Source organism: Elephantulus edwardii, unplaced genomic scaffold (genome assembly GCF_000299155.1).
Source record: "Elephantulus edwardii isolate Elephantulus edwardi_28Jun2011 unplaced genomic scaffold, EleEdw1.0 scaffold00015, whole genome shotgun sequence".
Taxonomy (NCBI): Eukaryota; Metazoa; Chordata; class Mammalia; order Macroscelidea; family Macroscelididae; genus Elephantulus; species Elephantulus edwardii.
The window spans coordinates 5,442,495-5,459,619 of NW_006399765.1; the positions used below are offsets into that span (position 1 = coordinate 5,442,495).

Below are 17,125 nucleotides of genomic sequence, written 5' to 3' on the forward strand. Positions count from 1 at the left end.
GTTCCTGATTATCCTTACCGACTAACTGGGTGGGGCCTGACTCAATACTGCTGCTGGACCCTGCTCCATGAAATACAGGGGTCATCATACTGGCCCCTCCGACCACAGCTGCCTTGTACTTAACCTTGTAATTATTTGTGTCTCTATTTCCTCTGAAGTTCTGATGGCACCATGGTTAAACACTTGGCTTTTAATCAAAAAGATGATGGTTCGAATCTACCAGACACTGGGAGAAAACTGTGGTAGTCTACTTAAAGGTTATAGCCTGGAAAACTCACCGTTTTGCCTCCCTTGCGAGCCTGAAAACTTAACGAGGTCAGAGGCCACGTCTGCTTTTTGCTCATTATCAAATCCCCGGCCCCAGATCTGGGGGAATATATATATATATATTGTTGATTATAACTCACATGACCCTACAGGATGGAGTAGAACTGTCCTAGAAGGTTTCCAAGGGTGTGGATCCTACTTTGCACATTTTCTTCCCCCTCCCCCCTTCCCCAACTCACCCCGCAATGATTGTTCCAGATTGTTCTCATATATGTAATAATCATGTATTACTTTCGGACAATTCTTCTCCTCACCTGTTCTAATGTAGTGCTCATTATCTTCTCACTCTTTCCTCATACTCTCCTCAACGCCCCCATGCCCAAGAAGCATTCTGGCTGCAGTTCTCAGCTGGTTTTTTTTTTTTTTTGTAGTCCATAATGTATTCAATATTCTTCGCCACCAGTACAATTTGAAGGCATCAATCACTATTCTGTTTGTTTTTTTACATTTAATTTAATGTGTGTGTCTGTGTGTGTGTGTGTACCGTGAAATCAGCTCCGACTGGTCCAGGAGATTGTCCCTTCTCCTGCAGAGCATCTGGTGGATGCGAACCGGGTTGCAGTGCAGCTTCTTGCCACTAGGCCACCAGAGGTCCTTTATTTTGTCTTCTATATTTATTGTCCAACTTTCATATACACAAGATGTGACTGAAAGGAAACAAAAATTATTGCACTGGGCAAATCCGCAGCAAAAGACTTCTTTGAAGTGTCAAAAAGGAAGTATGTCACTCTGAGAACTAAGTTGCACTTGACCCAAGCCAGGGGATTATGAAATGAGATCTTTATACATAGAATTGTCCTCTACCAAAAGGTTTTATAGATAGAGTGGTTCCATAATGCGTCTCTGAGGTAACTTTAAGTCTTTCTCTAAAGCACCTGTTGAGTACCTTTATGATCCAGTAATCCATGTGTGTAGAAATATCCGCTGTAAAGAAAATATTTTTATTTCAACTACTCCGGAAGAAAATTTGTAAATAGACTTCTTTCTAGCGGTAGTCACGCTCACCCCACTGTGCGATTTCATTGGCTGCAGCGCACCACGTGACCACCCTCCTCTCCCACCGCCGGGGCCCCGCCCCTTAGGTGCCTCAGCCGTCAGTCAAAAGTCTGAGCCCGCCTCTCGGGCGCGCGGCTGAGCCTCTCGCTATAAAAGGAGCCGGCGGGCGATGACGACCCTTTACGTCGCTGCGTAACCGGGGGTGCGTGTGAGGTCATCGCGCCGGCGGCGGGCGGGGTAGGGCGGTTTGAACAAGACGAAGACGGAACCGGAGCCGGGTGCGGGCACTGGACTGGGTTCAGCGGAGAGCCGGTGAGCTGTCGAGGAGGCGCGGGTCGGCCATACGGGCGGCGGGACGGACTTCGGACCGGGCGGGCGCTGGTGAATCTCGGTGTTTTGGGCCGCTCCGCACGGGGGTGCGGTTCGGGCCGGGTGGGGGAAGGGAGGGACCGTGACCCGACGCGTGCGGACTGGGCCGGGGGGCGCGGGTTTCCTTTCCTTGGTGGGGAGCGGTTCCTCGGGCCGGAAGTGGGTGCTGCCTTTTGGTACCTCTGGGCCCCGCCGTTACTCCCCTGTGCGGTCTGGTGTAAACGAGGCCGGTTTAGGGGTGTATGTGTGTGTGTGTGTGTGTGTAAGTGGTGAAGGTGGGCGCTCTTGAGTACTCGGGGAGGCTCTTCTGTTAGAAATGTCCATCACCTGATAGAAATGTATACCACCTAATAAGTATATGGATTTTGCATTCAAAATTCAGTTTCATGTGGTGCGATCTTGGGCAGGTGCTTTAACCTCTGCAGACCTCATCTGCGAAATGGGTCAATGATAAGACTTTACAGGAAGCTCTTAATATGCGAATGGTAAAAAAAACAAACCACCCCAAAACCCCTGGGTCTTTAAACTCTATTCTCTCAAAAGATACTTGTTCCCTGCTAGGTACTGTGTTAAGTGCTGGTTATACGCTTGGCCATAGGAAGGCAAGGACTTCTTTCCATGAACCTGCTTTTGGTAGGGAGACAGAAAATGAGTTAAAGGGTAAGGATATGATATCTGTTAGGAAGACAATAAAGCAAGGCAACGTGAAAAATGCTTTTCCAGTCCCTGCCTCACAGCTGCACTGCAGTGTTTAGAGCAGAGTTTGGGGATTCCTTTTTTCCCCAAAAGGTCTAATGCTGTGTCTTAGCTATCATTGTGTTAGAAAGGGCATGGGAACCCGGTAGCAGAACTGAAGGAAGAAGGTAACTGAGTGGGCCAAGAGAGTGCTCGCCATTCAGGGTGGTAAGAATCTCCATCCAGTTGCCCTTAAAAGTGAGGTTTGTGTGGTAGTCATGGGGTCTTGTAATTAGGCCAAGTGTGAAATTGCTGAGGAGGAGGAAGGGTGAGCTGTCCCTGTATAGCTCAGAACTGAGCTCTGTTTTGACTGCCTGGGAGAGCCAATTAATTGGTTGAGTCAGTGGATGTTTATTGCTCATCCACAGGGTGCCTAACTCCACATATTTAGTGGCTGCTGAGTGTTCGGAGCACATGGGACCAGGTATTAATATACTGCTAATGAAAGAGTTTTAAATTATATGGTGAGGGAGGACCATTAACGTTTTTCTGAGCCAGGGTGTGGTCAGGAGACACACGTGGCTTTCCTAGCTAGTTGCATTTTATGGAGGGTGACACACACTGCAGCTGAAGTATGTAAGAATATTGCCAAAATGAATGGGAATTCATTTTGACTAGTCTGGGAGACACAATTTTTTTGCTAAGATGTGTGTCTCTACCTGATAATAGCATTTGTATGTAGTATTCATTCTGTGTATTTCATTCATTCAGAGGATTTTGATGGAGGAAAACATTTGATTTGACTTGTGATTCAGAAAATTCTCTAGCAGCTTTGTGAAGAACAGGTTGAAATGGTGGGATTAATCTGAGACTGTTGTAGCTGATCCTCATGAGGAATGTCAGTAGCAGGTCTTGGGCATTCTTTTTGGCACTGGGGATATGAGAATGACCAGTTCCTGCCCTGATTCTTGTTTTATACTTAATATGTGTGAGCTAATGTGCCACATACATAAGCTCTTATTTAAACCTTACTGTCACCCTTTTCAGGTAGGAAGTAGCCTCACATTTAAAATTAAGTCTTGGCTTCAAGTCCTCAGCTCTTGACTTAGAACCGCTTGACTTCTGGCCCCATTTGGTTTGAGAGCAATTCAGAAATGGAAGTAGTGACAGTCCAGTATAAATAATGTCTATTGCAAAGGTATGAATGAAATGTTTTGGGAACAGAGGAGGGAGTAATTTTTTTGTGGAGTCAGGAATGAAATCACGTTGGCTTCATGCGTAACAGGATTTTATTGACCGAGTTTGGGAGTGTGTTAATAGTTTCTCTCTCTAGAAAATTTTATGTGGAGATAGATAGATAGATAGATAGATAGATAGATAGATAGATACTGGTTTATTTACAAAGTTTATATGCATTTTTTTCACACTCGATCTTTCCTATTTCCTTCACTCTCGCCATCAAATTGTGTGACCCTATAATTAACCACCCCCACCCTATATAGAGACCTTTTTCTTCTGTTTGACACTGTCCTCTCAGCCTGGAGAGAAGTCATATTTCCTGAGTGCCCACTGTGTGCAAAACTGCAACATGCCATGGACACACAGACCTAATAACTCACTTACCTCTCTAAATCTGCCACTTGTGCTCATAAAAAGGGAATTAGATGAATGTGTCATAGAGGCAGGGACTTGGAAGTCCTCAAGTGCCTCCCCTGTTCAGATAGGTGAGTAGAGGATGAGTACCAAGGTCATTCACCTTAGTACTTACAGTGCTTAGCTTATTAGAGAGCACACTTTCCAGCTGTAATATAAGTGGATAGAATCACTAAAATAAATTTGGAAAATAGTGAAACTGTTAAGATGAATTAATAAAGCTCACCATCTCAAGAAAACTGACATAGGTATTTTGATATCTTCACAGATAAGCTTGAACTTTTCTAATCAGACAAGGATCTTTTTTGTTTCCCTTCATAAAGCCCATAACCATCCATTAGTGTCTCTTGTAATTTAGAATTTTCTGAATGTGGCCTCTGCTTGAGGCCGGCTGGCAGTTCACCTCAGGTTGGTCTTGTACATGGAGAGCCAGGCTTGTGATTACGATCATACTGTGTGGTTTGGCCTCTGGAAAGAAGGTGAGGCTTAACTGAGTGTTCTCACAAGCCTGTTATGGGTGACTCCAGGAAATGCTTATCCTCACTTGCATGCTTAGTATAACGTGAACTCCCATCTTCTTTCCTCACATGCTGTAGAAGATGGCAGTGAATGTGTACTCCACGTCAGTGACCAGTGATAACCTAAGTCGACATGACATGCTGGCTTGGATCAATGAGTCTCTGCAGTTGAATCTGACAAAGATTGAACAGTTATGCTCAGGTAAGAGATAGCAGCTACAACATTTTTCTAGAAAAGCCTGTTCTCCTTCTAAACACACTCAAGCCTGTATCTGAATACAAAGCCACACAGATTCATGGTCTGCTTTAGGGACACTCCCTTTCTTCCTCCCCTTCCTGCACTGCTTTTTACTTCTAAAAGGAACTCTGCTTAAAAGAGTCTGGTCTTTGTGTCCTGCCTCTCCTGCTGAAGCACTTCTTGACTTGGATTGTGTCTCAGCCATCCATATTTAAATGCTTTAGTTAGAGACAAGTATACTGCTACTCTGCTTTTATATGACTGCCTTTTTTTGCCTGTGGTGGACAAATGTAAGTAATGCAGTCTAGGCATTTGTGTGCATGGGAAACTAACGCATGAGAAGGTTACTTGGCTTGCAAAACCTGGTAGAACTTGTGTGTTGCTTGTGTAAAAATACAGTAGTTCTTTGTGGCATTTAATATTCCCAAGAAAAACAGAATCAGAATCTAGGAGATGCCTTTTCATTGATGATCTTATTAAAGTACCATTTAACAATTTGATACAGAGAGGATGATTTAAAATACAAATTATGTTTTATTTCTGCTAAAAAAATATTTTGTACTAATTGTATAACATTTAGAAAATGAGCAAGAAGAAAATAAAACATGTCCACAATGATATTTTTCAGAGAAAACCACTATTTTGAATGTTTTTATTTTATTTCTGTATGTGTGTATGTATATAAATTTGTTTATATTCCTTCCCCCCCCAATTAAAATCTTTTGTGGCTATTTATTACTGTAAGTAAATACTTTGGAATTGAAAACAAGTTGTCATCAATTAGACTCTGACCTGGAACAACACATCAACAGCGAACTGCCAGAATTCCAGGCTGGGTTTAGAAGGGGTCATGGTTCTAGGGATATTGTAGCTAATGTTAGATAGATCTTAGCTGAAAGCAGGGAATACCAGAGGACTGTCTATCTGTGTTTCATTGACTTTGCAAAGGCGTTTGACTGTGTGGATCATAACAAACTGGCTGACTCTGAGAAGAATGGGAATACCAGAACACTTGATTGTGCTAATGAGAAACCCATACTGGGACCAAGAGGCAGTCATCAGAAAAGAGCAAGGAAACACTGTGTGATTCAAGATTGGGAATGGCGTACGCCAGGGATGTGTCCTGTCTCCATTCCTTTTCAACCTGTATGCAGAACAGATTATGGAGGCTGGGCTCTGAGGGGAAATGTGGGGTCAAGATTGGTGGAAGATCTATCAACAGATGTGCAGATGACACAACCTTGCTTGCTGAAACTGAGGAAGACCTGAAGTGCTTGCTGCAGAGGGTCAAGGACTGCAGCCTCCAATATGGATTGAGGCTCAATGTCAAGAAGACAAAGATTCTCACCACTGGGCCAATTGGCAGCATTAAGATGGATGGTGAAGAGATTGAGATTGTTCATAGCTTCAGTTTGCTTGGCTCCACAGTCAACACTCTCGGCACCAGTAGCCAGGAAATGAGAAGATGTATTGCCATGGGAAAGTCTGCTATTAGGGACCTCTCCAAAGTACTGAAGAGCAATGGTGTCTCTTTGGAGACTAAGGTGCATCTGATACAGGCCATGGTCTTTGCTGTCACTTGTTATGCATCAGAGAGTTGGACAATGACTAAGGAAGATAGAAGGAGAATTGATGCCTTTGAGCTGTGGTGCTGGAGAATAGTATTGAGGATACCATGGACTGCTAGGAAAACAAACAGATTCATCCTGGAAAGGGTTAAACTAGGCTGCTCCTTGGAGGCAAGGATTCTAAGGCTCTGTCTAACATACTTTGGACATGTTGCAAGGCGGGACAGGTCCTTGGAGAAGGATATCATACTTGGTAGGGTGGAGGGACAGCGCAGAAGGGGAAGGCCCTCTATGAGGTGGATTGATTCAGTGATGGGATAATGGGGTGGATGCATTGGAGACAGTGCGATTGGCACAGGACAGAGCAGAGTTTAGGGGTGTTGTACATAGGGTCGCTATGAGTCGCAAGCAACTCGATGGCACATAATAACAACAACATGATGCAGTTGTTTAATCTGTTGTTAGTTTTTGGTAATTTAATTTATTTCTCTTTATGAATTTATGGCAAACTTGAGTTCCCCTTAACATGACATATACGTCTATTTACCTAGTGAATCTTAGAAGTAGAATTAATAGATCAGAAGATATGATCTTTAGGCTCTTGATAATTAATGTTTCCAAGATTTTCTCCATTTAAGCCCATTGCTATTGAGTTGAATCTGACTCCTAGTGACCCTGTAAGAGCCTATAGAACTGCACTTTCGTACTTCTAAGATTATCAGTCTTCATGAAAACAGATTGTCATATCTTTTTCCCATAGAGTGGTTGGTGGGCGCAGGCCTTCAGTTTTTTTTGTTTGTAGCAGATTGCTTTAACTACTGCAGCACCAGGGATCTTTATTACTTATCTGTTTACATTCCCTAGAAAGACTTCTTTCTTGCTCCACCTGTTGACTTCTCCTAACTGCCTCTGTTTGACATGGTATGAAAAATATGAGTTAGGTCAGCAGTTTGCTAGAGGAGTGATGGGACATGCGTCTTCCTGCTGTTTAAATCTGTGTGTTCATAAAGTGGAGCATCAGAATCTTCAGTAACTCTCTAGTGATAAAAATGAAATAATAATTTAACATTTGTGTACCAAGCATTATGGGAAAACTTTGTAAACATCTCTTCATTTAATTCTCGTACCATGAGGTAGGTGTTGTTATCAACCTCATTTTAAAGTTGAAGAAACAGGCTTAGTAAAGCTGAATTACAAGTCCAGGGTTATACAAACAACAGTTGGTGTTTGAACTTTCTTTTTAATTATGAGTCCATGCTCTTCTCTTCTGTACGGCCTCTTCAGAATCCTTTAGGTCATTGCTGTGTTGATCGATTTAAAATTATTTCTTTATTTTTATTTATTTTTTTTAAATTATTTCTGATTTATATGATTACCCTCCCCTTCTGTTTGAACTTTGTCCTTTTTTATTTTGTAGTTGAATCTTCATTTGTTTTGTTAAGGCTTAATCTCAGTTTTAAAGACCATCAGAGGGAAGCTTCTTGTGAAGTTGTATATTAAAGATGACTGGTTACCGTCAAGTTGTTTCCTGTGTGTAGTAAGCCCTGTTGGAGAAAGGAGACCGCTTCTTAAGATTTCCAAGACTAAATATGTTTAGAAGCAGTCTCTACATCTTTTCCAGTGGAGCGACTGGTGGATTCAAACCATGTACCTTTTGATTATCAAAATGCTTTACCATTGTGTCATCAGAGCGCCTTGTAGAGTAAGAGTGGTCTGTAATGTATTAATTACTATTAAAATGTGGCCATTAACATGAATTCCTTTTAATGTGAACATAATTGTTAGCCTTAGGTCTGTGCTACTTTGCCACTGTTTTCTGTTAGTTTTCTCACTTCCATCCATAGATCCCTCTTTGCTTGAGGATACTAAAATACTTGCTTGTCTTGTGGTGTATGACTAATGTGGGAGTGAGGTCATTTTCATTTTCATTTAAGGCAGTTTTTTACCAGCAGTTTCTTTCTAAAATTTACCACTTCCTATAAATACACCCTGAAGTTTACTTCACTTGCTCATGCACTCTTTTCTGGTGTAGCTAAGTCATGCACGTGCTGCCCATGTTCATCTTGTTTAGGCAAGGAACGATCGTGAACATTCCAGATGGGTACCATGAAGCCCTGGAAAACCTGAGTCTGCTCTGAGCTGCCGTTGGAGGACATAATATGTGTTTCTCAGTCAGTCAGTATTCTAGATGTAGTACTTTAACCCCTTATTTGAGTTATGTGAAGATCAGCTGTAATAGTGGCCAGACCCCAGAGGTGAGTGTAGCTCCTTCTGAGAAGAGGTCTTGTCCTCCAGGAAGGATCAGGAGACACTGACCGTTGGGTGTCAGCTTACATATTTTAGAGCTTAATTTAAACACATACCTGACTACACACTCAGACTTACTCTGATGTGTTCTTGTAAATTTATAAAAAGAAACATGTGAATGAGTTAAATGTAAACATTACAAATTATACATATTTATTGCAGTCACAGTTATATGCTCTCAAGTCGCCTGTGACTCATAGCGACCCTATGTACAGCAGCCCTAAACCTTGTTCTAACCTGTGCCAATTATATTGTCTCTGACACACCCACCCCCATTACCCCAGTCACTGAATCAATCCATCTCATTGAGAGTCTTCCTCTCCTGTACTGTCCCTCCACCCTTCCAAGCATGACATCTCTTTCCAAGGACTGGTCCCACCTTGCAACATGTTCAAAGTATGTCAGATGTAGCTTCAGAATCCTTGCCTCCAAGGAGCAACCTGGCTCACCCTCTCTAGGATGAACCTATTTGTTGTCCTAGCAGTCCATGTCATATTCAGTACTCTTATCCAGCACCACAGCTCAAAGGCATCACTTCTTCTGTCATCCCCAGCTCTCTGCTGCAGTCATAGTATCTCATAAAAAAGTCCATGAAGTATTTCAAACTTTTCCTGATGGCAGTTTCTCTTATCCTAAATGAAAGTGCTTTCCCCTCCAGAAAGTGATAAAATGGGTAGAACTCTTGGCTGTGATTTGTAAAGGAACTTTTATTCATTCACAACCTTTTGTCTTCACTCTTGGAGTATGCAAATGGTTGCATTGTTTCCCATTAATGTTGAGAAAATCAAGTCTCAGCTTCCAGACCAAACAGGATTAGCCACAGACACTGTGTCCCTTAGGAAAGCCTGCTTTCAGGAGATTGGGGTCACAGAGGACAGGAGGCTCTGAGGAGAATCCCAGTAGTCGTTTGTACTGCTGTTTGGTGCTTCCTAGTCGTATTTCTGATGAGGAGACTAGAATTTATTAAGTAAAAGGTAAAAGAATAGGTCTTTCCCTTGAGAGGGCAGAGTTGTGACCAAACTCCTATACTGTTAATGTGCTGACTTCCTTTGATGTCTGAGGTATTTTTAGCATTGTTGGCTTCTCAGCCTTAAGACTGAAAAGACTTATGCTTGGCTCTTACAGTGAGATAAGATGAATATAACTCAGTAATGGGATTGGCAGCTTGTTTCAAGATTTCGATTGCATCTGTAGTCCCCTTATTTTGTAGAGCTTGTTGGCTAAGTTAGTCCCTGTGCATTCATAGCAGCCTTGGGTGCACAAACTACACAGAGGAATTGGCTCCAGGGAAAATGATCATCCTCAGAAAAAATCTGTTGGCTGTCTTTTAGATCAGTCCCAGCGGAAGGAACAGTTATTTGCCTAGTACTGGAACATTGCCATGAATTGCTTGTGGATTGGACTCTTGTGACCTATTTAGTCTTTTCAGCCTGATTTTCAGAGGTAGATCAGGCCCTTCTTCCTAGTTTTTCTTAGTCTGTTAGTTGTACTAAAACTTGTTCAGCATCTTAGCGGCACGTGAAGTGCATTGGCTGCACCTTGAACCAGTTGTCTCCTGCATTGTTGCTGTTGTTGAGTACCATAGATTTGGAACTGACCCCAGTCGACCTTCCAGCAGATTTTCAGAGGCAATAAATCCTGGGCAGAGATTGCCTACCTTTTCCCCCTTAGAGCAGCTGGTGGCTTTAAACTGCAAATCTTTGGGTTGGCAGCACAATTCCTTATCACTAAGCCACGAGGAAGACTTTCAATGAAATGGATTGACACAGTGACTGCAATAGTGGGCTCAAGTGTGTCGCAGATGATAAGGATGGTGGTACAGGATAGGACATGGTTTAGGTTGTGTTGTTCTATAGGGTCACTATGAGTCTTACTTGACTTGACACCAGTTAACAACAAAGCCATCAGAGATCCCTTGTCTCCTGTATAGGTGAGAATTCTAGTCATCAAATATTTAGGAACAAAACAACTATGAGATATCATTTCACCCCAGTCAAAATAGCAAAATTTAACAGAACAGCAAGCAACAAATGCTGGCGAGGTTGTGGAGAAACTGGAACCCTGATTCACTGTTGGTGGGAGTGTAAAATGGTGCAACCCCTGTGGAAAGCAGTATGGCGCTTTCTCAAAAAGTTGCAAATAGAGATACCATTTGACCCAGCAATTCCACTACTGGGAATATACCCTGAAGAGACCATAGCTGACATCCAAGCAGATATATGCACACCCATGTTCATTGCAGCTTTGTTCACAATAGCAAGGAGTTGGAAACAACCTAAGTGCCCATCAACAAACGAATGGCTAGAGAAGCTGTGGTATATTCGCACAATGGAATACTATGCTGCATTAAAAAACAAGGAACTCATGCAATATTATTCAAAATGGTTGACTCTGGAGAACATTATGCTGAGTGAAATATCCCAGTCACAAAAGGACAAATATTACATGATGCCACTGTTGTAGAATGGGACTGTCCTTGGGGTTGGGGAGAGACTGAGTAAGATGGGTTCAATAATGTATACTGCACTGAAACAGAGGAGGGAGAGAACCGTTTAAAAGAGAGATGTAACTGGGTGTTTCTGTCATCACAGGAGACTAGAGCGAGGGCTGCATGGTGGAGGGGACCTGGGGGAGGGTTTGTAAAACAATGAAAGAATCTTTTCTTTTACTTTTCCATAATTTTTGGACTCATGTACTTATAACTTGTTAGTCAAATTTGTGTCTTCTAGGTTGCAACACCCCCATGATACATCTTGAAGGGTATGTACATGTACAGCCAAGCACAATCAATAAGAGTGCATCTGAATTCCAAAATCAATCTCCATAATAGTCTATGTGTTTCCTACTGCCAAAGGGGCCCTTTAGAGTAGTGAGAGAAGATCTTCACCCTGAAACCCACAGCGTCCCTTTTCAGCAGGAAGTAGCTAAGAGAATACGCCGTCCCCTTTTCCTTATGACTCAGGGTGAAGTCTCTCTCAGGGAGGAGTGATAGGGAATGGCAAAGGATACACTGACAAAGAAGATTAATCAGAACTGGCTTTGACAAGCACTGTGGCATTTGGACAAGAACAAACTGGGAGGAGGGTAGAGAGAATAGTGCAACAATGAATGAGTGGAAGCCCAAAATCTCTGTAAATGTTTATGAAAATTAATAAAATATAATTATAGGAAAAAAAAATATTTAGGAACAAGTAGTCATTTAGGGGGAATAAACAAAAGAAACAAGCAGATGATAGAGAATGTTTGTGAAAAGGAATTTGCTTGAATCAAAATGGGCATGTCAGTTGTGTTTTGCGTATTTCCTCTTTCAGTTTATTCCATATTTAGGTCCCTCTGTAAGTTTTCTTAAGGGCCTGCATGGTGCTTAACACATGTAAAGAGGCCTTTAGGAAGTACCCTCAGCTCCTCTTTTCTCCTTGCCTTCCCTTCTCTGTAATTAATGCTTGGTGAAGAGATGCTCAGAAAGTCCAGATAAATGTCACACTTCCTACTTCCTCACTGTATTGTGGGGCATGATAGCTCTTGAGTTTAAAGGAAAGGGTTTGCTGGTCGTGTTCATTTATTGTCAATGGTTTGGTCCTCTGCTCTGTCTCAGAATGTATGATTATGCCTGCTTTGATCTCTTCTGGTGCTTCAGTGTGGGTACTTTTTAAATACTTCTTGTTCTCGCATAATTTGCAGTCTTACTTTTTCTTCAAGCTGGCTCCCTTTCTCAGTTACTCCTTTGAGGGCAGTAATTTCACCATCCTTCCAGTATCTCAGGCCTGAAAAGTATCAAAAGATACTTCTCATCTTTTGAAACTGGTATCCTACAGAAAAAAGTTCTACTTGTCTTCTGAGGATCTTTTGGATCCAGGCCTTTCTTAGTTTACCCACTGCTGCCACAGTGATCTTTTGACTGGACATCAAATTCTAGCTTCTCCGGTTCCCACTTTTTCTTATTATACTAAGTCAGTCATAGCCAATCTAAGAGACCAATTTCCCTTGGTCACTCTTCTGCTCAAGGACCTTCAGTAATTGTCTATTTTCTTTTTTTCTTAACTTTTCAATGACATTCCTTGATTTTTCTTTGCTTTGCTTAAGAGTGAAGTACAAGATAGGGAACATATTTTTTCTAATTGAAACAGTCTCCTCTAGAACCCCAGGTTAGCAGTAGACAGTGTTATTTTCTAGTTTATGAGCCATGGTGGTGCTTAGGCTAAGCATTGGGCTGATAACCAAAACCTGTTAGCCGTTCTTCAGTCTGCTCCTGTGAAAATTTATAACTCTGGAAACCCTTATAAGGTAGTTCTGCCCTGTCCTATAGGGCCTCTCTGGTGTGGAATTGACTTAACAGCAGTGGGTTTGGGTATTTTTGATAATTGTGGCTTTTTTTATTGAGTACTTATCACAGGCCAGGTACTTTCTAAAGTAAGTGGTCGTATGATCTGAAAGGGAAGGACATTCACAAACATTTTCCTTTTACAGATAGAGAAACTATGGCACAGAGAGGCTAAACATTAATCAGGGTTACTTGTGTTAGTGATACTGTCTTCTAATATTTTCTTTATGGTTGTCAAACTGATTCCAACTCTTAGCAACCCTAGAGTGTGATTAATATGCTGTGTGTGTAGTTTTTATTTCCTGAATGATTGAAACTCTTGATTTAAGATCCAAAAGAAACACTTAGGTTTTCACCTCTCTCACTCCTACCAGCTGCACAGTCCCTATTCTCACACGTAGCCAGTGTTACCAGATACGTGGTATGTATGTGAGAGCAGAGCAATGAGTAAGAAAGACTTAGAAGGAGGAATGATGCTTTGAATTGTAGTATTGGTGACATGGGCTGTCCAGAACAATAAGTGTGTCTTGCAAGAAGCCTAACTCTTAACACTCTTTAGAAGTGAGGAGAATGAGTCTCATGTACTTGGCGATCAGGAAGGACCAGTCTCTGGAGGAGGACATAATATAGAGGGTTAGCAAAAAAGAGGAGGATACACAACAAGATAAGTTGACACTATAGTTACAACAGTGAGTGAAAATGTAATACTGACTGTCAAGATGGTGCAGGACTGGACAGTATTTTGTTCTGTTGTGTATAAGGTCACTATTAGCCGAACCCAGCTAACAGCACTGTCTTTTAGAATGGTGTGTATACAAACAAAAACATGCATTTTCCATATACTATGTGTATGTCTGTTTATATTCCTGTTTCCTCTTATTAAACAGTTGGTAGCATCTTTAATCACACTGTATTCTGGAGACTTATCTGCATATCAGATGCCACTTCATTTTTTTTTTTTTTGGCTAATTTTTAAATTCTGCTTCCCATTAGTATATAATTTGGTTGTTTTTAGTCTTACTGTTACAGACTGTTGTGATAAATAACATATCGACACACTTGTATAATTTTATTCCCTCCATTTATATGAAAATAGTACTTTCCCTCTGTTAATATGTTTAACCTGATTTTTTTTTTAAATTTATTTTTTTTTAACCTGATTTTTAATTTTAAGTTTAATTATTTTATTTCCCTTGTGTATTGTTGAATCAGATCTGGCTGGCACAGGAGGAGATTTCACCTCCTTTTCCAGTGGAGCATCTGGTGGATTCAAACTGCTCACCTTTGGAATTGCAGTGCAGCCTCTTGCTACCAGGCCACCAGAGCTCCCTTTAACCTGATTTTTAAAAATTTTTTTATTAATTTTAATGAAAGTTTATGGAGACTTAGGGTTTCCATTCATTCATTGTTGAACTTTTCTCCCTGCCCACCCACTCCCCGCAATTCACTCTTCTCTTTTAACCTGATTTAAAAAGAAATTATTTTTTTATTATTTTCAATGAAAATTTACAGGGACTTTGGATTTCCATTCATTCATTGTTACACTTTTCTCCCAGCCCAACCCTTCCCCCCAGTACTCCCCACTCTTGGAAAAGTAAAAGAAAAATTCTTTCCTTGTTTTGCAATCCCTCCCCCCAGGTCCACTCCTCTATGCAGCTTTCACTTTGGACTCCTGTCATGACAAAAATATCTAATCACATATCCCTTTTAAATAGTTTTCTCCCTCATCTGTTTCAGTGCAGTATACATTATTGAACCCATCTTTCTCAGTCTCCCCCCAACCCTGATGTCAGTCCTGTTTTACAAAACAGTGGCACCATGCAGTATTTGTCCTTTTGTGACTGAGATACTTCACTCAGCGTAATGTCCTCCAGGGTCACCCATTTTGAATAATATTGCATGAGTTCCTTGGTTTTCGATGCAGTGTCGTATTCCATTGTGTGAATATACCACAACTTCTCTATCCATTCGTTTGTTGATGGGCACTTAGGTTGTTTCCAACTCCTTGCTATTGTGAACAAAGCCGCCATAAACATGGGTGTGTATATATCTGCTTGGGTGGCAGTTATGGTCTCTTTGGGGTATATTCCTAGTAGTGGAATTGCTGGGTCAAATGGTATCTCTATTTGCAACTTTTTGAGAAAGCGCCATACAGCCTTCCACAGTGGTTGCACCATTTTACACTCCCACCCACAGTGAATAAGTGTTCCAGCAACCTTGCCAACATTTGTTGCTTGCTGTTTAAACTGATTTTTAATGACTTTTTACAACCCTCTAGTTCTATATTTTTCCATCCATTAACACCTGGTTCAAGCTTACCACCTTCTTGAAGCTTGAACACTTACTTACATTTAATAGTGTGTGAAACCATTATGGTTATTCTGGTTGGGGAGCATTGTGTGCCCAGTGTTGGCTGTACCTTTCAACTACTTCTCAAATGACTCTTGATGTTAAAGATTTAAAGAGTCTTGAAAACCTGATGAAAGGTTAGCTATGAATTGGTTTCAAATCCGTGATAATGAGCTGTGTGTGGGAATCCAGTCACTTAATTTTTCCTCACATTTTGCTGTCTGTCTACATTCAGCAGTTGTTATGATGACAGCAACATCACATTGCAAAATGGCTTTCTAATACTGATGTTGTTGTTGTTAAGTGTCGTTGAGTCATTGATGACTTATAGCAACCCTATGAACAAAAGACCTGAACACTTGTGTAACTTTCAGCCTTTCTCCAAGTTCATAGGGTTTTCAGAAGCAAGCTATTTCGCAAGTGGATGCCACTCCTGCTTCTGAGCTTATTTTAATTGGAGAGCTCCACCAAACACTGTCCACCATGGGTAACCATTATCGCATTTGATACAGTATCACAGTGTTAAGCATCACAGCAAACACGAGTTACCTCTGTATAGCAAATGGACAGACCGGTTACAATACTGATAGTCTTCATTAATTTGTTTCCCCATTCATAAATTAAGTCAAAACTCTGTTTTGTTTAAATGTGAGTGTTATAATCTCTGTGAATTGAACACTTTTTATATTTATCAGTTATATTTGAGTTATGCCAGTTGCCGAGTCTGTCTGTAGGAAATCAAGATCAGATGATTTAGGACTTAATAGTTTGCAAACTTTTATTTTTGCCCTCCAATGAACATTTATTTTTGCCTTCTATTTAGCTGTTGCCATTTCATTTTACCCAGATAAAAACTTTTGTTACTTTTCATCTTTGGTTCTACTGTAGCAAATACATTTCAATACTGATAATCTTAAAAATGAACAAAAATAAAATTTACTGTGGATTTTGGATATTAGTGACTTACATTTGAAAATTAGTACCTTAAATGGCTTTGGAATGTACGATTTTATTCTTCAGAGCTCAGATATTCAACAGATACTTAGAAGGCAGGAGGAAACAATTGCTTTGTCAAATGATGTTTTTTGGCATATCCTTCACAGATCTGAGTGTTTTTGTCTTGAAATAATACTTAAAAACTTGCACCCCATAATCAGTCACATGAAACTAAAAGGACAGCATTTGTCCTCTAACTCCCCCTAAAAAAATCCTAAAACAAAGTAGGGAAAAAAACCCTCAAAAAAAAAAAGAAAGAAAAGGACAGGAAAGGATCAGTGTGAAGAGTGAATCCAGAATGGAAGTGGGAAGAGTTCTTCTCTACTATGAGGGAGGAGATTACAGCCAGTGTCATGAAGCAAAATGTACATAAGGGGTTGAATGAAAAACTGAAGTTTGCTTTGTAATCCTTCACCAAACTGCAGTTTTATTTTTCCCATGTATTTGTTTTTCATCCAAACTACAGTTAAAAAGAAAAAAAAAGCAAACTGTACACCTACTTCTTGCTAATGCCCCAGTAGTGGTAAGCATAATTGCAAAGAACATGATAGAAATAACTGCAAAGGCATGCTCATTTTGAAGACAGGCATTGGTTGTTTTTGTGTTAGATAAGATCAGATACAAGTCACATGATTTTAGTGCTTCTGGTGTTTTTTTGTGTTTTACTGGTACATTCTGAATGTGAGGGTGTTATAACTGTTTTGAGATGAAAATTTTACAGACTTTATAGATTGTACAATTTAATTTTTTGTGGAGATATGTTTGTAATTGGCCCTTTTGATAAGGGGATTTGTCTTATGGATCATAC

General features: G+C 40.8%; 1 protein-coding gene across 1 annotated transcript in view; it reads left to right on the forward strand.

Moving 5' to 3' along the window:
- Positions 1 to 4,619: 4,619 nt before the first annotated feature.
- MAPRE1 (microtubule-associated protein, RP/EB family, member 1) overlaps positions 4,620 to 17,125 on the forward strand; it is a 28,846-nt gene continuing 16,340 nt past the window's right edge. The window contains exon 1 of the mRNA XM_006881689.1: positions 4,620 to 4,740. Within this exon, the coding sequence (XP_006881751.1) occupies positions 4,620 to 4,740 (121 nt within the window). The remainder of the gene's footprint in view (positions 4,741 to 17,125) is intronic.